We start from the raw sequence: 22,559 nt of genomic DNA, 5'->3' as shown, positions 1-22,559 counted from the left end.
GTGCGTCTGCCTCTCCGCCCCCCTCCGCGCCCGGTGGTTCGCTGACAGAGATCAGGTGTGCCAAACTTCGTGCCGGGGTGGTGGGGAAAGTTAGGAGCGAAGCTCAGAGGAGTGTTCGGGTTTGCCCGGCTTCCCTTCAGCCAGTGCCCTTCTGTCCGTGTCCCCATCCTAGTCCAGAGCCACGGATGTGACATACACACTGCTTACATGAGACATGTACAGGCGAATTGAGATCGGTGGTTTTTCCTTCTTCTTCTCTTCTGTGGCGTTTTTAATGCCGTAGCTATTTGTCCACTGTAAGGTGTAAACAAACGTAATCTATTAAGTGTTTGTTCTACCCAGGTAAGCACATGGGAGAAGCTGCGTTGTGATAAATGCAAGTAGTTGGTGTTGCTGCCGAGTTGTAGGGTTCCTATTTGTAGTTTTTTTTTCTGGGGAGCCAAGGGGAAGAGAAAACGTGTGACACAGTGAGGCCTTTTAAGTCTTCACTCTGAGGAGATAAAATAGAGAGAAGAAAGTGGGGGAGTGAAGAGCCCTTGTGGTAGTCCTGGAGAGCTGTTGAATTGAACAGCTGGGAATCGGGCTGCAGCCTAGCCTCACGTCTTTTTGGTTGTCTGTCACAGCTCTTGAGTGAAAAACAAAGCCCCGTGTGTGTGTTGTGTGTTTCAAATACCTTTGAAACAAGTGGATAACGTTAAGAAAAAGTTTTGCTTCCTGGGTTGACGGAGCAAGTACTTCTGAAAACGCTGGGAGCGAGGGCTGCAACGTGTGTGTGTTGCATGTAGAGCTCGTGTTATCACAGTGCACGGTTAAAAAACAAGCCAGATTCCATCTGTAGCAAGAAGTTTATAATGACAGCTTATTAGGAGACTGCACATTAACAGCCGGGTTGCCTGTTCTTAAGTGTTCCTCTCCTAGCCCGGAGAGCTGTACTTTCAGACTGATTCATGACATTGTTTCTGTGGGCTCTGTAGTGAGAGGCTCATTAGTCTTTGCTGTGTTCTACGGAAGGGGAAAAAAAAAACCCAACCTCTTGTTGTTAAAAGTGAAAGGCTTCTCTTAGCAGAGCGAGGCTGCTGTTTCAGTCTTTCCTATGCTTTATCTCAGTGCTGGAGCTTGCGTGGTGTGTGGTAAGATTTTTTTAGTGTGTGTTTAAAACTTGAGCGTTTGAAAGTTTTAGTGAATTGGAGGGGAGTGAAGATGTAAATAAAAGGGAGGGTTTTGAAGTCCCTTCCTCCCATTTGTTTAGCACTACCACGATGAGAGATAGCATTAGTTACAAATACCTTTAAAAAGAGGAAGGGGAGGGTCTCGCTTAAGGTGGTTTAAACTTAACTTAAAGATTAGTCTAAGCACATACTTAACTAGTTAGGCATTTTAGTAGAATAAGCTGGTGGTTGGTGGTTGTCCTGCAGTTGTGTGGGTCAGACCTGGGCTGCACTGATAGTCACCAAATGAATGAAAGGTGTTTGAAGATTGGGTTTTCTTTATGGAAAAGGCTGGGGGTGTGTAATATAATCTTGGAGGAGAATTTGTGGGCTTCCCCAAGGTTCTGCTTGATGATAAAAAGGAGAAGACAATTAAAAAAATGGGGGTAAAAAAATTGGCCTCTTAACTGATCTCTTCTTTCCCTCCACCCAGAAGCTAGACTCATGACCAAAATCAGATGAATCTGTGAATCTCCAAGTGAAACACAGTGAATCTCCAAGTGAAACACAGTGAATCTCCAAGTGAAAGGCCCTCCTGGGTTCTCATCCATCTTCCTGTTCCACTAGATCTTTCAGAAGTGTTGAGCACTGGTTGATACAGTTGAGTGTATTTGAGCTCAAAAAACCTCTGCTTTAGAGAGCAGCTTTAAGAAACAAAACTTGTTTCCATCTCTTTAATCCTTTTCCCACAAAAGTACTGGGAGAACAGGCTTTGTACTGGGTTCTGGATGAATCTGAGCTCTGCTTGAGACTGAGGAGAATTCCTAAGTTTTGTTTATATAAAGAGCAGTAGGCAAAGTTTTACTTGTTATAAAATTATTCTGGAGTTTTCAAATTTATTCAGCGCTGCCTTAATGATTGTTGCATGTAAATGCCCAGTAATTGAAAGCATCCATTTATGGGCCTGACTTGCTAAGTGAGCTGTAAATTCTGCTTTTCAGATTGGATTTAATGACTTTTATCATAAAGCCACAAACTGGTTGTGAACGGTGCCGAGAGGCAAACAATACCTAAGCTTACTTTGCCAAAATATTTGTAATTGTTGATTTGTTAAACTGAATTGCTGGAGGTCATGGGATGGCATTAGTTTTGTGTAATAGAATGGAGAGTACAGGCAGCCCTGGGCTCAGTACTCTCTGGGTGACAAGAAATTGGCCCCTGCAGAAAACCTTCCTAAATGTTCTTTCCCCTTCAAGCAGAGAAAATGTTGCAAACAGCAAGGCTTCCTTCCAGATAACATTTTTATTATGATTATGTATGTTTGATGGCTGTGGCATGAAGTAAAACCAAGAAGACCCTGAGACAGAACAGTTCATGATTCTCTTATCAGTTTAGTCTGGGGCTCAAGCTTGCTTGATTTAATTACCTTGGAGCATATGAGCTTAAGATAAGATACTCCTTGGTGCAGAGTGAACTCGGTGTACCAAGGGGGTGGTGGGGCTGGCCTGTTGCTCAGGCCTGTGCTGAAAGTGAACTTCCATTAACTAATTGTTAAATGCAATTGTTTGTGGTTTAGCAAAGTGGAGAAGCTGCTGAGGCATAAAGGTGAAAACTGAAACAGCTACCTGATAATCAGCTCTGTGAATACTCCTGTCAAATTTAGCCCAGGAGTATTTATTTTTCTGAAATATGAAAGGGGACACTCGCCTGTTACACATGGAAAAATTTTAGCTAAAAACAAATAAATGAGAAGGTCTTAAACTGCTGTGGTTTGAAGTGCTTATTCAGTGCTTTTGTGAGGCTGTTAGAATCTTTTAGCTTTAATGAGCAGTGCTGGGAGGTTGTTCCTAATGCTAAATGGAAGAAGTTTGCTGCTTTGCAGAGGTGGATTGGTGGACAGCAGTTGTGGTGATTTTCCTCTTTTGCAATTTTAGGAGAGTTGCTAAAATACATCAGCCCTATTAGTAGCTTAATAAAAGGTCACTAAAATTAACATCTCTTTTGCCTGTCTCCAGTTGCATGCAGTTTTAGTGTACTATGAAAGCATTAGTGTGCTGATTTTCTAATAGCAATACAGCTTTTCATTACTACATTTATCTGTAATTTTCGGTAGTCCTTGCTGATGGCAGAAAAATCCAGCTTCTGAAGCTTTCATAACATCATGCTCCTACCTTTTTTTTATTTTTGTGTATGAGGAAAAATTAGTTTTCTCATGATTCATAATCAAACTTCTTGAAATGAGTGAGAGGAAAGAAGTCTACTTTCAAAGTAGGTGGGTAATTCTGTTCTCAATGAGCTGAGTAAACATAATACAGTTACAGAGAGTTTCAAGATGCATTGCAATACTAGAGCAAAATAAACCTAAAAATTCATGTGTAAGTTGATTCTGTATATAGGCACATTACAAAATCCTCATTCTAAAGCTGACTTAGAGGAAGAATTTTCTTTGCTCCTGTCCCCTCAGATCACAAGCAGCCTGCCTTGAACTTCACCAGCTCCTGTCAGAACTGAACCTGGACCTTGGCTTTCCTGCTGGAGCTTTGGCCAGCTGGAGCCCCTTGGGAGGGAGCTCTTCAGAGCCCCTCCCCACTGGTGGCCTAATTGGCTGAAAGGCTGAGGGGGGAGTGTCTGTGACGTCTGTGTTGTCCTTCCCCCACCTCCCTATATACATGTTCCCCAGAGCAGAAAACCCCAGACACCCACAAACCAGGAAGAGAAGCTGTCCTACTCTGACCTGGGTACGAAGAGAGAAGGGTGGGCACATCTCAGTTTCTTCTGTTCTTCAGAAAAATACGGCAACAGGTTTGATCTTCTCCAGGCTGACAAAATCACATGTCTTTAGGGGGAGAAGAAAGAATTGGCTCTTCTGGAATCTCCAGAGGTGGTTTTGGAAGGGTTGTGGGTGCAGGAGAAGTGAGATATCTTCTCTTGTCTTTTCCACTGGGTGATTTAACTATAGCATATTTTATCTGAAAGGGAGAAAAGACTGGCTTTGAGTTTAGTTTGAATTTCATACAGAATTTGGGTTTTCTGCAAGCTGAGGTTGTTAATGTTGGGGAGAACTTTTGCAGATTCTGCTGAGAATAAGCTGTCTCTTTGTTGTGTGGAGCAACACAGCCTAAAGAATCCAGTGGCAGATCATAAATTAGTTTGGTTTTGCTTCTGTTCAGTGTGAGATAAAATCCTTGTTTTATCATTTTTTTTAGGTCTTAATGGCTTAATATAAAAGATGTGCAGAAATGCATAAGCTATGCCTTTTAAAACTTCAATTCTAAGTGCTTTTTAGCTTAATGTCAGGTCTTGATGCTGCCTTAAATAGCCTGTATTTCAATTAGTGTTACCTTATTTTGAAGCCAGTGGTGTCAAAGGGACACAGGCAAATGGAAAGGGTCACTATTCCCTTATTTTCTAAAAAATCTCTATAACATTGTGCACTTGGTGAAACTAATGAAAAATCTTGTCCAAATTCCAGGGTTAATGAAAAAAAAATGCCTTTTAAAGAATAACCAAAGTGACTAAAATAGCGAGGAAACAAACTTGTAGTCTCTCTCTCTCTTGAATACCACAAATTATTTTCTTCAAGCTTCTTTCTTCAGCAGCTTAACTTCCGTCCTCTCTTCCAGAAGAGCTCTTGCAAATGAAATTCCTCTAAGCCAGAATACTTCTAGTAAGACCAGGAGAGATCAGGTTTCTTTATTTCAAGTTTAAGATGAATAAGCAGACTGATAGGAAGTATGTTGTGTAAGGCCTTAGAATAAATTAACCAGAAATAATTTGATATGTTTGGTAGCACCAGTGTGTTTATAGTATGTTCCAGATTCTGAGGAAAGGAAGATCTCTCTTCAAGATTTTAGTCCGCTGTCGTGCTGCCCTAAAGGTTTTCTTGATCTTTTATGCTTAGTTATTGCTGGGATCATGGGTTTAATATTTAATACTTGTTCCAGAGAACCAGAGTAGAATGGAATAATAGCAGACATGACTCAAACTGTGACTTTGAAAGTTGCCAACTATGACACTGTTTGACCAACTATAGAAACATTTGTGCATCAGGAAAATGAGATACTCTACAGGGGCAGAGATGAAACAAATACCACCAAAGTTAGGCAATTTGCAGATTTTCCAGTACTAATCTGTTGGGAGTAACAGCACATGCTCCCTGTGTCCCAGTAATCTGAAGAAGCACTCATACATACCTCTCTGGTCAGCAGAGTGAGTGCTCCTTGAGTATTCAAAGCTGCAATTTTAGGGCACAATCCAGCTATGTATTGTGCTGCTGCCTTGATACTAAGAGCTTAGCTAGAGCTGAGCTCAGAAAGGGGTCCTGAAAATCTCTCTGGAGTTGCTCAGAGTCCCAGTATGTTGGTGTGTTGTAGTGGGAATAGTACACAGGAAGGTGAAGGATCATAGAATCATAGAATCAGATTTGGACTATGGTGTTGGGCCTCAGAAGAAGAAAGTAAGCAAAGGAGAGACAGTGCAAACAACAACTGATGGCAAAGTGCATTTAAGGTCCTTTAAAACAAAGGGTGTACATGAGTACTCAGTTTTTGGAGGTGGTTGGCTGTGTGCGATGAGGAAATCACAAGAGCTATACAGCAAGGAAAAGGGGGTATCATGTTTAGCATGTATTTAATCTGTGGGCATTTTAGCAGTGTGGGAAAGTTTGTTGCAAAGATTGTTTTCTGAACACATTTGGGGAAAAAGCAGTTTGTACTTTTTCATGGAAGAAAATATATGAGGAAAATGACTAGAGGCATCTTTTTAGCAAGATGCTAGTGTCACCAGTGATGGTGTAGGAGAGCATGATTCTTCAGTAACAAAGATCAAAACTCCTTGTATTAGTGTGTCAATTTAAAGGCAAAAGTTAGGGGTGATGAATTGAAATGGGGTTTGCTGTTCGAAAATGAACTGCCACAGTGACTCTGAAGTCCATTAGGAAAACATGGTGTCAGACTGCCTAGGTGGATACAGTCAGAAATCAGATCTAGAGCTCCTCATTTCTGTTTGAGATCCTGCCAGATGTTCAGCAGCAGACGTGTGCTGTCTACCTTCTATCTCCAAATTCATAGTGTCCTAGACTGGTTTGGGTTAGAAGCGACCCTCAAGATCACCAAGTTCCAACCTCCCGGCCGTGGGCAGGGACGCCTCCTACTAGACCAGATTGCTCAAGGCCCCAGACAACCTGGCCTTGAACACATCCAATGTCAGGGCATCCACAGCTTCCCTGGGCAGCTTGGGCCAGGGTCTCACCACCCTCATGAGGTGCAGATTTCCATCTTTGTACTTTTAATTTTAATTACACTGTTGAGAGATTTAGGATAATATGACCAAAAAGATAAGTGACAAGATGACCAGAGCCAGATACAATTTTTCTGTGGTCTTTAGATTAGTCCTTATGCAGTGCCTCCAAATACTTGTGATTGCTTTGAAGTAGTAAAGCTTTCATGCTTGGCATCTGTACAAAGGAGCTTCCCAAACTGTACGAGCTGTGTTCTTTCTTTGTGACAAAAGGCTGATAGTCCTCTGCTTGAGGGACAGACGTGATTCAGACGTACAGAATCATGAAGCTCGTGGTCAAGATGAATACAAGCAGTTCTTCAGCAAAGCTTGCAGTGCTGGAACAAGAGGCACTTTCTGGAACTAGGAAGAGAGTAAACAAAAATAGCTAAAAGTACTTCTTTAAACAGTGGGCCACTAAATTCTGGTGCTGTCTATCACAGGAGGTTGTGGAGGCAGGTTCAGAAAGGGTTTAGGTGAATTTTTGGACATCTGGTCCATAAATGGCTGCTAGAAGGGAGAGGTAGGAATGTAGCCTTAAATTTCATGCTGTAACAGTTTAAGGTGCTGAAGAATTGCATGGAGAATGGACTACATAAACCAGCCAGTTTCATGTACTTTCTCTGAGTAGTGTGTCTCTTTGCCACCTTTGGAAAGGGAGCATGAGGCTGGAGGAACCACTCCTCTGTCCCAGTAGGGTATTTCTTACCAATTTCTTTTTTTATTGCTGTTTTTTAAGTTTGTGTTTATCCACATTGCTCATAATTCTGCCCAACCATGCCGTGCACTTCACAGTGCCTCCTCTAGGCTTGGAGCAGAGTGCCACTTCTGCAGAAATGAAGCTAGCTGAAATGTGAGTATTCATCACAGTCAGCTGAAGTATCAAGCTGAATGAAGTCCTGTCCTACTTGTGTCACATTCTCTCTGCTCAGCCTTTGAAAGATACGGGGCTACAACTGGAATAACTCAGTGAAATTTTTATTTGATACTTCTGGCAAATCCCTGACGTGGCAAAACAATAGCTAGGAGGAAGAAGTTTAAGCTTCCCATACTCTTAGTCTGCAGCTGCCCTGCATGTGGTGTGTTCTTTTTAAATAGCTGATAAGCTGCAATAACGGTTGTAATAAAGGGCTCTTTAAGTGTGTCCCTTTGTGTTTGGGGTTTTTTTAAGCAAATTTTCACAGGGGTAGCAGATCAACCTGTGCTTTTTGACACCTATAGAAGCTGGATGAGCACACATCTGTAAGGGAGCTGGTCAAAATTAAGTGTTGTATCTGGAAATTTCTGGTTAGTTAGGTCTGAGCTTACACTGTTTAGGAAATGAGAAAAGAAAAAAAAATTGTTTTCTTCTGTATATGTTAAAATAGTGGGAGAATTCAGAAAACTGAAATGTTTGGGTTTCTGCTGCAAGACTTAAATCACCTAATATGTATTTGAAGCAGAAAGGCAAATCTTGTTTGTTTTTTTTTTTTTAAAAAAAACCACCAGAGAATACAGAAAATGATATGTAGATCAGTGTTACCAGCTTAAGGGAGAGCATACTGCAAAATTGGACACATTGTAGTGCTGAAAAATCAGATAAAAGCGCAGAGAACGTTTAGAGGGTTTGGAAGAATAGACAATTTGCCTTGCTGGTAAATGAAACCCTACTGAAGTGTGTGTTTTATAAGACTGGCAATCCAAGGGGTATTCTTTGGCGCTGAAAACTGTCAAATTTGGAGCTAAAGAGCAGGAAATACGTTTATTGTGTGTCAGTCAGCTCCCTAAATGGGAGAAGAGTTGGTGTGTGGATAAGCAATGATGGTGGTGCTCGGTTGCCTTATCTGTCAGCATTTGATGTTCTGATATCACACCATCAATTACTATTGTTTAAAATGTGCTCTTTGAAGCAAAAGAAGCTATCCTCTTTGGTTTGATCTTTTTGAATTTCTTGAGTATGCCGTTGAAACATCTAATGTTGGCCTTGCTCAGAAGTTGCAGTCTTTTTATAAAGCCCCAAGTGACTGCTGTTCCCTCTTTCAGAAACCTAGTGCACATTTCCTGAAACAGCAACCCTCCTGCTCCATCTCTGGAGCTACTCAAGTGTGCTGGGTTAGGAGTCTAATGTATTTCACTCCTAGGCCTGAGAACTCTTCCAGACACATGGAAAGGGAGAAGGGCTTTTTTATTTGGCTTTGCCACCACAATAAATTATCTAAATGAAAGTATGTGTGGAGGTCGTGTTTCCAGCGACACAGTCAACGCCAACACCACTGTTGAAGGCTGGGGCTGGAGTCCTCTGTACACTCTCCTGTAACTCACTTGACGTTGCTTTGAGCACTTAGAGTACTGTGAGCCAGTGCAGCTTCTTAACCTGAAAGAGAATTAACTCAAAACCAAATAAAAACCCCAACTTGATCAGTTTTTCCTTGGTTACCTTGCTGAGTCTTTGTGGAAAGGTGTGTCAGTACTGGTGCTGAGGTGGTAGTGAAGCCAGGGGAAAGAAAAGGAGGAGACAACAGCTTCCTCTGTCAGGAGGCCGAGTTGGCTTGCCTCCCTGTGAAACTACCCTGATTCTGTAGTAATTTATTACTCTATTATTACTGTAAGTTTTGTAGTAAGTTAACACAATGGTGAAGAATAGAAGTTCTTTTTGTGTTATAGTCTTGTGTGAAAATGAATGGAGTTTTTTAGCATGGCATCTACTGATAGGACAAGAGCTGATGGTTTTACACTGAAAGAGGGAGATTCAGACTACATACAAGAAAGAAATGTTTGACACTGAGGGTGGTGAGCCCCTGGCCAGGTTGCCCAGAGAGGTGGTCCCTGCCCCATCCCTGGAACCATCCCAGGTGAGGTTAGCCTGGAGCAACCTGCTGTAGTTGGGGATGTCCCTGCTCCCTGCAGGGGGATTGGTCTAGATGACCCTTAAAGGTCCCTTCGAACCCAAACCATTCTGGGATTCTCGGATTTAGAAGAGAGCATTTTGAATGACTTGCATAAAGTTACCAGTGTTAATCTTCAGACCCTGTTAACTGGAACCTTTTGTCTCTTTGATCCCAGAAAACTTCGATTTTTGATTTGGTCATATTTTTAGGTGCTCTTTAGAAGCTGGTCTGTGGCAGTATAGTGTAGCTGAAACTGAAACATCGTTCGACCTGAATGTTCTGTTTTGTGGAAGTGGAAAAGTTATGATTTAAAGTTACCTGTAGAATATAATTTAATGTTTGAATTGTGGTCTTCAGTGAAACCGCAAAAATATGACAGCGCATAAATTAGCCTGGAGTATCCCAAATCAACCACGCTGCTGTGTGGGTGGGGATTTACAGTATGGTGAAATTTTTAGGTATAAAAACATCAAGCCCCACATCAACTTTCTGGAGTGCAAATACCCGTTTGCTGCCTGGAAATAAGATTGGGCTTGACTTCAATGCTATACTTCTGTCCATAGAGCTGTTATGTCCTCAAGCAGTTTCTAAGCAATTTCAGCTGTGTGCCTGAAGAAAATATGGTTGATTTGGGGCTTGATGTTTTTATACCTAAAACTAACCTAATAGAAGCCACAAAACCAAGTTGTTGTTTGTTTGTTTGTTTGTTTTGTAATGAATATAATTTATCTTTTAAATTACTTGGAGTGAATGCTAAACATGCCCCCTTATGCATCTCTTCTAATCTTTCAATTTATACAAGCATCCTGATCAGGCACTTGATATTGAATGAAAGGCTATGAAAATTGAAAACAGTTCTACTACTTGGGTGCCTGCAAACTAAGATTTTAAATATCCTTTAATGAGTTTTGAAAGACTTGATGATTTTAAGTACCACTGGTTGGGAAGATTCATTATCTGTAGGCCATTGAACTCCAGACTGAAATATGGGAATAAACTTATTAGTGAACTTCTGAGTGAATTTCAAGTTGGTGTCCCCAGTGGAACAAAAATTTGGTAGTTATTTAAAACATGACAAACAAAATGAGAAAAGGCTTGTGAAATGGATGGTTGTTGGAAGACTTCTGTCAAGCCATAATGACTAGATGGCGTTCCAAACACAATTTTGCTTGCTATATTAATTTGGAGATGAGCAGAACTTGCATATATGTGTATGCAATTTGTCAGTCATTTGTGGGAAATTTCAATGAAGGACTAAAACCAGCCAGCCCAGGTACAAAGCTAGGCTCAAGTTAATTTCTGTGTTTTCTGCTGTTGTCTTTATCTAGGAAAGCCTTGAGGAAGAATTAAACATCTAATCCAACAGTAACCTTAGTCTGTGTTTGCTGTTAAAGAGTGTGCAGCAAACTTACATTTTATCTTTACTGATGAAGAACCTAACCATGTTGGAGATTACTTCTGAGCTGTTATCTGAGTCTTTTTAGGAGGCAGTGTCCTGTGGCATTTTGGTAATGAAACGTCCTCAGCGAGGTACTTGTTTCGTGTGAAACCTCAGTGCTAATGTGTGTATTTTGGTTTGTGTTTTTAGGGGTCAGACAAGAATCTCTAATTTATTGCTTGCCGAGTGCTCTGTCCGGTGAAAGTCATGTCATCCATATTGCCATTCACTCCACCAGTTGTGAAGAGACTTCTGGGGTGGAAAAAATCTGCTGGTGGCTCTGGAGGGGCTGGTGGTGGTGAGCAGAATGGTCAGGAGGAAAAGTGGTGTGAAAAAGCAGTGAAAAGCTTGGTCAAGAAGCTAAAGAAAACAGGACAGCTGGATGAGCTGGAGAAGGCAATTACCACTCAGAATTGCAACACAAAATGTGTGACGATACCAAGGTAAGTGCTGCTGTGTTTGGCCTTGCTCTAACCACTTAAAAAAAATGACTAAATGGATGTTCAGGCTATCCTGTGAACTGAAAAATCAGTTGCATGCTTTTGATTCTTTAAAACCTAGTTTGGTTTTAGGTAGTGCTTACTTACAGTTGCATCACATGCTTTGTAAGGTCAAAATTTCTAATAATATCTTTACATTTTGATTTTCACTACTACCTAGATTCCAATTTTTAGGTATTCTGGTGGTGCCTAGCACAGCTCCTAGTTTGTAGCACTGCCTTATGCTTTTATTTAGTAACCCCATGTGTATTTGAGGGCCATACTTGAACCTACACTTCCACTACTACTTTTTTTTTAAAAAAAAGGCTAGTTTTTCCTTGGTCAACACTTCAGTCATCTAATTATTTTCAGTTGAATTAGGTATTTTCACTTAAATTTTACAAGCTGCTTCCATTCTCCCTTTTGGAGAGAAATTTTGTCTTTGGAGGCAGATTGTCTGACGACCAATTTATTTATTGCAATTATTATTTCCTGTTGGTTAATGAAAGTGCTTTAATAACTTGGGAGTATTCCTAGTACTGCTCTTCTGCTCCTGATGTGTATGTATATTTAGGTGAACGACTTGCATTCTACCCCTTTGACTTTCTCAATTAATTCATAGCAACTGCTGTGCGAGAGGCAAGGGTTATGTTTGTAAGTATAATGCAGTCTGCTCTTGGTTCATCTTGTACAGAAATCCCACTAAGGTGCCTGTATTTTGGGCACTGAACCCCTCCACACTTAAAAATCATTTCTGGAGGAGAGAAACTGCATCTGGTCCATGGTGTTAATTTGTGTATGAGCACATTCATCCCAGCTACATTTAAACTGTATTAATCATAGTGCAAAACAGATTTGACTGGTGTCAGTAGTGATTTCCATGTATCAAATGTATTGTAGCTGCTATCTGATAATGGTTTTAGCATTCTCTTTTAGATTTGACACAGCTTTCTGGGAAAATCACGAGTATGCTCCAAATGAATGACTGCTTCAGTTCTGTTCTCTTTTCTGTTCACCTTTTGTTTCTAATGCTGCCCTCTGCTCACATTTTCTTCCCTAGAGCAGTCCCAAAATTCCCTGGGTTTCCATTCTCCTTTCTTCCTTTGACCAGCTGGAAAAGAGTCAGAAATAAAATATTAGAGCTTTTTTTGTCTTAGTGCATATTGGTAGACTAAGGTTGGAATCTGTAGGGGGATGTACATCTCTTGGCTTGACACGTGGTAAGGACTTGTGTATAGAGTAATCTCGACAAAGACAAAGTGTTTAATTGGAAGGCATGTCATGACAAAAGCTACGTACACTGTACAGAGATTCACTTGATATAAAATGTGTATCTAATTTTTAGAGCTTTTGTAGAGCTCCTAGAGAGCCTTCCTAGTGCTCTCCTGCAGCGGTACTGGGGCAGTAAATACTCCCGCTTCAGAAGAATTGTTATTTCAATTTAATCTTGAAGGTGTTGCTAGAAGATGGAACACAGTGTGCTGATATTTCATTGTTTTTCTAGTCAGCTTTGAGGATGTCCTCTTTCTTACATGACCTTTTGTGTTGAAGAAGACATGATGGTACATAGTTCTTTGAAACTCAACACAAAGCTCTGTTCTTTGTAGCCTTCATGTTATTATCAGCAGTTCTTGCAGGGCTGTGACATACTGTTCTCATCTATCCTTGAGTCAGCTGTGAAAAGCACTGGACCTGGGTTTTACTTCTTTTGACTACTGTAGGAGTAAGCTGGTAGCTCTTCAAGTGATGTTGGCTGTTAGATAAGGTTTAATTTTAAACTAAGAAATGGCTTTGGTGTTAAAGGGTAAGGTGGTATAGTTGCCAGCAGCACTACACAGAATTCTTGAGTTTCATAGTTGGCTTTTAGACTGTTGATAGTATTTCACTTTGACAGCAGTAGTCTGGGTTCCCAAGAAAGGACAAATGTCAACTCAGAACTGTAATGTCTTCTGGCAATTCTTGTTCTTGGGTTTAGTAAGTTAATGAAACTGCTGCTTTAGACCCTCTTTAATGAATGTCTTTAAGATCTGCAGGTCAGCAGGGATAAATAATAAAATGCTGAATTGAAACTTTTTTTTGCTTCCTAGTCAGCAAGAAGTTTGAGGTGCTAAGATGTAGTTTTGATTTGACAGCTGGGCTAACTGTCCAAATGTTCTGCTTGGGGAGGGTTTTTGTTTGGTTTTGTGTGGTGGGGGATTTTTTTTTTTTTTTTTTTTTTTTTTTCTTTTTTTTGTTGTGTGTGTGGGGGTTTTTTTTTTTTTTTTTTTTTTTTTTTACCTAGCTTTAGATTTGCCTACTAATACTGTAACTGAGATAGTGACAAGTATTGTGGGATGCTTGTTTTCCACTGTTGCAGTATTCCCTCAGCAGAAGTTTCTGTTGTGCTTTCAAATGTTTCTGGTCTCCTTGGAGACTTACAGAGAGTTTGATACAGTAGTATACATTTTCATCACTGAAACCTAAAGCAGCGAAACACCTACAAGCTTTTCTCAAAAGTGAGAGCAGCTTGGACAAAACTTAAATTGCCTCTTCAGAAATCTGCATATACTTTGTCATTGATAATCCTGCTTCAATTTGGGTGGTTCTGTTTCTGAGCTGTTTGTCAAGGTGACTACACGCTGAGCGGGGCTGGTACCATGTGTACGGTGCAAAAGCTGCTCGTGTGGTAATTAACACAACTTCTTATGCAGACTAATAGAGGTTCTGAGAAAGCAGAAGCAAACAGATGGAGTGGGTGTTGGCATCGCACGGCGGGGGTGCTTAGCTCTTCATAAGTGGGTCAGTAATCTAGAGCAGAGGCTAAATAAGTACAGAGGTCCTTTTGACACTAGCCCTCTAAGTAATTTGTAGTTATCTTGCCGAATCCTCCCAGCAAGCCAGTGGGATTGTGATTGCATAATCCTTGTGTATCCTGAAACTAGATGTTGGCATGTGAGTTCACTTTTCTAAAATACATAGTGAGTTCAGTAGAGTTTATGGTCCTGCCTTCGTGCCCTCCCTTGCAGTTTTGACACAAATGGGGCCCAAGAAGCAGTCAGTGAAGAAACGGAGCACAGGCATCCATTTATGTCATCTCCTAATGGAGCAATTTCTTTCTTATTAGCATGGATTGTTCTGTTGAAAACTTTGTAACTAGTGTTAGCTAAAATCCAAGCCTTTAACAAACCAAACCATGCCCTTCAGTGAGTAGTCAACTGGTGTGTTCATAGTCCATCCACATTATTTAAAAAGTCATTTCAGAGGTGACAGGACAGAGTATTGGAATCCAAACTAGGGAACAGAAATCACTAGTTTCAGTCTCCAAGTATTTTGGTGTTTTTTTCTGTCTTAAAGAGTACAGATATACTTCGTGCTTCTTCCTTTTTTGAAGTAAGACTTGGCAAAATGCAGCTGCTTTTGTAAAATGGTTGATAACGTACAACTAGTTATGGTTTAGTTATGGCAGGTTTGGGATAATGTTGCAGTGGTCAGTTGTAGCTCCTGGATTTTAAAAATCAGGGGAAAAATAGGTAGGGGAAGGGAAGCACTGAGCTTAGACTCCTTTATGGTGTTTTATATATCTGAAAACTAATGCAGAACTGCGTGTGTCCTTCCTGAGCTGTAGCTGGCTACATCTGTAGTAACCTGTTCCCTCTTCCCCAGAAGATTCTGTCTCTCACTGTGCTTCTGCTTGCCCGTTGTTGAACCCCCAGAGCATCTCTGTGCTGGCAGCTTCCCTGTCCTGCTGCTGACAGGGTCTGCACGATGCAGTGCTGAAAAGAGGCATGGCAGATCACTCAGTGTAGAGGTGTACCTTGGTTTTTCCTTCCAGTGTATGTGGGAGGATAACGCATAGGTGACTCTCATCAATCTTGGCACCTCTAGCTTTCCCTCCTTTGAATGAATATTGCTTTCGTGCGTGCCCCACAAAGGGTTTTTGTAGTTGGGAGGAAGGGGACAGCTAAAAGATATGTCTGTAACAGTACACCTCTACAAGCAGAAGTAAGGTTTTAAGTTTAACTTCCTGAAATCGTAATTCAGAGATTCTTTGCTGGGGTGCTAGCACCATGCAAGTGCTTTAGAGTCTTGGACAAAATGCAGCAGTTGCTTCCAGCTCAGAAAGAGAGCTAAATGCTCCTGTCAAATCCTTGCTTTCCAGGCTGACGTGCCATTAGACTTTTAGAAGGTGTTGTATGAAAAATTGGGTCTTTTTGCTTAAACAGTTCAAGATGTATGTAGAAAATGTAGTCTTGTATGTGCCCTCTGTCCTCCTTGCTTCGTGTGAGGATTGAGCCCCTGTGCTAGGGTGCCTGGTTTTCAGAAAACCCTCTTTTTGCTTTGTTTTCTGCAGCTACCCAGTTCTGACAAGTGAGAGAGGTAGCGACAGGGGCTCAAATCCTGACCTTGCTTTCTGAAGGATGTGGCTGATTTGTGTAATTTACAGTCAGCAGTAAAACTTCTGAGACACTTGGCTTTTGCTTCAAATAAAAGACGAAGTCTGGATTTTTGTGCCACAGAGAGGCAAAGAAGAAACCTTACCATGGCTTCCATGGTTTTGGGAATGTGGAATACTGTGAGGGACTGAGCAACTTCACTAACACTGATGTTTCTTTGAGCTTGTTTAGGATAACATAGCAATATTTTAAAGCCTGTTGTGTCTTTCATTTCAGCCAGTAGTAGTGAAGGCTGATAACTTTTTAAACTGGTGGGATGGTACCAATCACACCCTGATCCTCCTGGGGAAATAATGTGGTGGTGATATTTAAGCATTGCATTCAGAATACCTTTTTAATATTTTTTTTTCCTTAAGAAAGTGAAAATACAGTAGTATATATTGACTGCTTCTGAAGGCTGTTTATGTTTTGGGGTTTGGGTTATTTTTTTTGTGAGGCAAGAATCTACATATTGAGGAGTTTCTTTTAGAACTGTAGAATCATTTAGGTTGGAAAAGACCTCTAAGATTATCAGGTCCAAGCATTGACCTTAACAGCTTATGGCACGTTTTAAAATTGTTTTCTGAAGGCTGACTCTATAAGTTAATCCAAGCCTCCATCCATGGACCTTATTAGTACTGATCAAAGTGTCTACAAAGGAGTTCACAGCAGAAGTAAACTGGACAAAGAAAACACCTGTTTAAAGGTGGGACAGTTGGCTTGGAACTGTTGTTTGAGAACAGACAAAACTTTTAAAATTAGGACATTTTGGTGCCTTTTTCTTCACGTAATTGAGTAAAAAAGTAATTTCTAACTTAGGTGTAAAGGACACATTTTTTTCTTGAATGTAACCTGTGCTGCCAGTTAGTGTGTTGGGTTTTTTTTGTTTTTTTTTAATTCCTAGGGAATAGTTGTCAAAGAAAGTGATCACATAGTTGCATGCAATAACCTAATTTTGAGGATGCTTTTGATCACTGGAAGAGCACAGTTGTCAAACTAATGTAGCATCTAGAATAGGTTGTTTTCGAGCTTTAAGATAGTTCTAAAATAGGTTACTTCAGAGGATAACAATACATAAATTCTTTTGTTCTTCCTCAGGTGAAAGCCATAGGAGGTGGGTGAGTTCAGCAGTTACACTGCAGGGGGAATGTTGTTCTGGAAGCTGTTTTAGGAGAGTTCCCAGGATCTGCAGCTCAGCTACGAGCGAGTTAGCCAAGAGGACAACAGCAGGCAGTTGGGCTGTCATGGCCGATCCTAAAATAACACCACCATCCAGACAGAGGTGAAGCCTGTTTTCCCAGGAGCAGAGCTTGGCGCTGTCTGTTAGTTGTAGGAGAGCTGGGATAATTCACTATTCGAGCTGGGGGTGGAGGCTGGTCCTTACTCATAGCTCAGAAGCTGAGAACTGCTGTGTGTAAAGAACGTCCTCAAACCCTGCACCCTATTTCAGTCTGGATGCATTCACTTAGATGTAAATTGGTTCTATAAATGTTTGAAGGCTACAGTTGAACATCTTAAGCTTTCTAAAATAAGTATAGATATTTAAGACAGTACATCAGGAAACACTAAAGCACCATTTTTATTGCTGAGATTACAGGAGGAGCGTGCTTGTAAATTGTTTGCCGATAAGCTGGCTTCTTTTCTCATGACAGGATTACTGAGGATGAAGCAGAGCCCCCTCTGCTTTTCTCTTGTTGGAATTTCAGTAAAAATAATGCCTTAGAACAAAGCCAGAGAGATCTTTTCCTGGAAGTGTGGCAAGAGATGGCTGAGATTTTGGGGAGTGTTGGCCAAGATTAGCTTCAAAATCCCCTGATCCTCCTTGTGATAGCTAGTGCTGTGAAGATGTTTGGGCGTGTTCACTGGAAAAGCATAGCAGGAGGATCAGATTGTCCTTGCACTTCAGTCCTGTAATTAAGGTGGGACTTGGATGTTGTCTCTACATTCTCTGTAAAGGAATAAAGGAAGTTCTCTAGTCCTTCAGGACAGTCAGGACAGAATTGATGTTCTTTGCAGTGGCTTGCTGTGGTGTGTGACATCTGACATCTCTTCTTCTTCTGGCCTTGTCCATACATACTCTTCTGGCAGCTTGCTGTGTTACCTTCCTGACTTCCTCTTAGTAAACGGTGTTGTGCAGCCTGAATTTCCAGCCTGGAAAAGAGCCAGGCAGCTGCTTGCCAGCTGAGCAGAGCCTACCTGCATTGCCTGAAATAAAATGTGAGAAGATGATCCTGCAAGAGAAACAAACAATCAGTTGTTGCTGAAAATGGCGAGTAGAAAGCAGTTGGCTTTAGGGACGAGGGATTTTTTGTTTTGCAGTTTCTTATAGTCCATGTTGAGAGTTTCTTTGAATAATCTTAAAATGACAGCTTTCAAATGGTCCATGTTGTGTAGTGCTGTGTTGTGCAGTCTGTGCAGAGAGAGGGAGGAGTGCTCTGAGACCTTGCACTACTTTCCTTGGGGCCTTTCTCAGAGATGGGTTGGCAGAAGCTGATACCTGCTTTCCCAAGACCATCTCCTGCTCAGAGCAAATGTGTCCAGTTCATCCTGGTTTCTGAATGTTCAGGATGGTGTGGTTACAGGCAAAAGGATGCTGGCACTAATTACTGTGTAAAATGTCAACCTCTGAGTAAGCTGACAAACTCCAGCTCTGTGTTGCAGAACACCTTTAGATGCTGCATGGACATATAATGGGAAATAAAAATTCATGCCAGGTTTGACCTCGAGTCTCTCTGTGAAGTTTAACTTCTAAACTTGAGGTTAGCTGGCTTTAAGAAAGTGTTGGTGATGTGACCCACATCTGTTTGAAAACTACTCTTGTGCATTTCCTTTCATTACAGAACTATCTTAAAAATCAGCCTAATTGGTGTTTTATCACAAAACTAAACTTAAAAACCTGATAACTGGTAGTCACTCACAAATTTCTTGATTTAAGCTGGTGAAAAACTAATTCTGTTCAGACAATGTGATCTAGTTGGTGATGTCCCTGCTTACTGCAGGAGGGTTGGACTAGATGACCTTTTGAGGTCCCTTCCAACTTGAAGCATTCTGTGATTCTATGGAATATCAGCTTGTCTGGTGTTAATCTTCCAGAATATTTATTTTTAAATGCTTAAATAGGGAAGGAGCTGAATAACTGTACATGTCCTGTTGTGCTTCTCTTCAGAAATTGACTTTAAATACAGGCCTTTTCAAAGCTTGGTGGTGAAAACAGTGCTTCAAGCATTTCTTGCTAAAAATGTCCTGTGAACTGGTCAGCACTGTCCTGAGGTCCTGTTGATTGAGAGGAGCCCTCATGGATGGGGGTGTGACAGAGCACAGTGCCTGGTCAAAGCAGAGTAAGCCAAGAAGTTAACTGTGACCATTCCCTCCCTCCTTAACCCTTTCTACATAATTTCCACATTACAGCCTAAAGCTGAACTCTGTTTGCTTTCTCCTGTTTGATTCATAGCATTGGTGTATTTGATGTGTAGAGTAGGATGTAGGATTCATATGAACATAAGGTAATACTATTTTTTTTTTCCTGGTAGCATACATTTTTCTCTACCAACACTTCCTGTTTGAATGGCTACTTGTCAGCAAGAGCTTTCTAAGAGATGTGTGTCAGTGGGGCATTGCCCAGACACCATGTACTAACAGCACCTGAGGCTTTGTTCTACTGCAGGGAAGTCCTTAGAAAATGAACTTGAAGACTTAAGTCTTCTAGCTTTCTAACACAGTGCTGAGTGAAATCAAGAGTAATCATTGTGTTGAAGTGTAATTGAGTGAGACTTTGTTAAAACCACTAACCTATAACTGAATTTAGTTTGCTGTACAACTGTGGCTGACGTTGAGGACTAAATTGCTCTAAGGTTAAGCTTTAGCACAGACATAGTTCAGGCCACAGCATCTTGTAATATTGATGTCATCCTGAAAAACAAAGTCTTAGGGTATTAAACAAAGATACTTAGGCCTGCCAGTTTTAAGCTGGAGCAATTCAGGGAGCCACGTGACTTACCCACAGAATTTGTTATGGAGTTGGTGTGCCAAGCAGAAAACTGCTGGCATGTCATTTGAGGTAGGTCAGCATGTAAAAATACAAACGTGCAAGATACTTAGCCAGCAGCAAAATGCTGTGTAGTTCAAAGGAGCTTGCCTCTCGAGGCAGGAGGGGAAGTTGTTCCTTTTTGGGGACTGTATGGTGTAGTAACTGGAGCACTGGGTAGGCACTGGAAGGGTGTAGGTTCTGGCCTTGGCTCTGATGCCCTTTTCCCAGGTCACATTACAAGTTTATTTACTATCAGTTTTCACTCTATAAACTGAGATTAATTTTTGTAAGGTGTGTGTTAATGCCACCTCTTCACCTCACTGGTATAAACTGTTATTTAGTGAGGAAGTGCAAGCTTAAGGCATTGCTCCTGTTGGAATATCAGATGATGTGGAACAGAAATTTGAGGGTGATGAGTTGTTGGAATTTGTGGAAGTTTTCTTTTCAACTTACTGTTGCTCCTCATTAAGATTGCCTTAATGGTAAGAAGCAGGAAGAGTCACAATAAAAAAATAAGTGTTAAAGCTTACTTGATTTTTATATGTCATTAATTGTCATGTTAACAACTGATGCTGGGGCTGTTGAATTTTAAGTAAATTAAAAATAGCAACTTGTTATTACTTTATCAGCATAGTAGCTCAGTGGATCCCAGTACAAAGCTCTAACTAGTAAAAATAATCTGTTTGATGCTTCATGCTACCACTAAGAAGACAACTTGGTCAGTCAAGAAAAATATGTTGACTGTGCTTTATTGTCAATATTGAGCCCCAAATGATCTTGTAATTAGCACTTATTTTTCCTCTAGTAAAGGAATCAGGGCTTTAGTTAGCTCAAGTCAATGGTAAACTATTCCCTGGCTTACTGTGGTAATTAGTGTCTTTATATCAGGCCAGCTACTCAGTGTGGTGCAGATTCATTCCGCTCCTCATTATATTCTTCTTTTGGTAGAAGTCATCCAATTTAGTTTTCTTAGTACTGTAACAAAACACCTGAGCACTGTTTTGTACTAGTGCAAATATTTTATGGCTGTCAGAGCAATTTTACAGGAAGAACTTCCCAATTGTGTAGCTCAGGCTGCTAGTCTAGGAAGAATTCATAGGATCAACAACATACTGCAGTTCTTTTACTGCTGCAGCTTTGAACAGAAATAGCTAGTTAACAGGCTCCCTACTGATTTAATCCTGCTTGTAATCTACACTTGCTAATTTAATAAAAGTAATTTCCCATGCCTTGTTTACTCCTTGTTTCTGTTCGCTTGCTCCGACTTGGTTGCAGTGCTGATTGGTGGAAAGCTTCTAAAATTTACTGTACACAATGCTGTAGTCTCATCATGAGCAGCTTTCGTTGGCTTCTGTCACACTGCATTGTTTGAAGCAGACCAGCAGGATACAAGAGAACAATCAGGAGCTGGAATAAGTTCACATCTCGCTGCATATGCTTCAAAATTGGCAGAAGAACAATGAGATTGGGGAAATCCCCTTGGTCAAGTGCTGCACAGTAATCTGACTTCAGCGTCTGTTCAGAAAAGGTCCCCCAAATTGTGGCTTTTTATTCTGAAATGTAAAGGCGAGTTTCTTTAGGTTAAGAATCGAAAGCTTTCGTTTGGAGCCTTTCTCTGGAATTGTAGGTAATCAGACCATTTCTTTGGGTGCTTGGATTATCTTTTCTTAGAGAGAAGCCTAGTGCAAAAGAAGCACACTGTGAGTGATGCTTAAATGCAGAATTTCAAAGTTACTGATCAGTTGATTTGGTGGTTTGCATCCCAGAACTGGTCTTCACTTTGTTTTGTGGGAGGCTTTAAGTCAAGTCCCTCTGTTGATATTTGAAGTAAATTTAACTTGTGCTGCAGCTTTGAGATTGTGAACACACACTGCTGCTGATATAAACTGTTCTGGAGTCTTGCAGCTTTGTGGCATGGGAAGTTGTTTGAGAGTGTCTGACTCCAGGGTGTTGGTTGAAAATGCCTTCCCTCCAGTAGATAAGTCAAATGTAGTTGGAGTCCATCAAATTAACATTTTCCAAGAGTTCCTTCTGAACTTGGTGTAAGCCTACAGGAGCACAGCCTCCAGTCATCAAAGGTGGCTGATAGCTCCTTGCTGTCTCTCTGTAAATAATCTCCCCTTCTGTTTCAGTGGGGGGGGAACTTGAATATAAACTTCACAGCCATATCAGGGACAGCATTCAAGCGTGTCCCTTCTGGTGAATTCCACACAACTAGTCTTCAAATACCTTTTTACTGCCTTCATATCTAAATTTTGAGTGATGCTTTGCATGTGTCCCGTGTTCCTGTCTTGCAGACTGATGCCTTGTCTAAGCATGGTTAGTAACTGTCTGTTCAATGCTAGGAAGACATTCTTACTGAGCCCAGTGTCAGTGCTTGTTCACCATATGGGAACCCTTTAGCATTTTTGCCCAGAAGGATTTAAGCAGCTCTCCTTGCAGCAAGAAGCTCCATAACCATTCACTTGAAAGCTAAAGTTCCTCAAGCCTTTGAAACTCCCATCTTTTTGGCTGCAGTAGGACAGAGGGAGAGCAGGGCAACCACCATGTCAGCAGAGGGCAAATGGTGGTAGACCAGGGTTGCCTCCTCTTAGGTGGAGTGAGGAAAAGAAACTCTTGGATGTCCTGGGAAAGTGCTTTAACTGTTAAGCAATTGCATGTGAGGCAAGAGCACTTTTGGACATCATCTTTGGGTGCGTGTTCTGGGTGTGGATCGTGAGCAAGATGCTGAAGACTTCAGGACTTGTCCGTGATGTTAACATGGTCTCCCTTTGGTCTTCCTCTAGGCAGCAAAGCTCAGGAAGCAGATTTTGATCCTTGTTCCAAGGGTGTCTCCTGCACACTCAAGATTTTCTCTCAACAGTAGTGACAAATAGTAATAGAATATGGGGTCCTGTATTCTGTTCTGAGC

General features: G+C 41.1%; 1 protein-coding gene across 1 annotated transcript in view; it reads left to right on the top strand.

The window, feature by feature from the left end:
• Positions 1-10,937: 10,937 nt before the first annotated feature.
• The window catches only part of LOC103781455 (mothers against decapentaplegic homolog 2), a gene marked incomplete at its 3' end in the record, with an annotated part of 36,288 nt that continues 24,666 nt past the window's right edge, over positions 10,938-22,559 (top strand). The window contains exon 1 of the mRNA XM_008949175.1: positions 10,938-11,173. Within this exon, the coding sequence (XP_008947423.1) occupies positions 10,938-11,173 (236 nt within the window). The remainder of the gene's footprint in view (positions 11,174-22,559) is intronic.

This window comes from Merops nubicus, unplaced genomic scaffold, assembly GCF_000691845.1.
Source record: "Merops nubicus isolate BGI_N331 unplaced genomic scaffold, ASM69184v1 scaffold28081, whole genome shotgun sequence".
NCBI lineage: Eukaryota > Metazoa > Chordata > Aves > Coraciiformes > Meropidae > Merops > Merops nubicus.
This window is presented reverse-complemented; position numbering and strand designations above follow the sequence as displayed.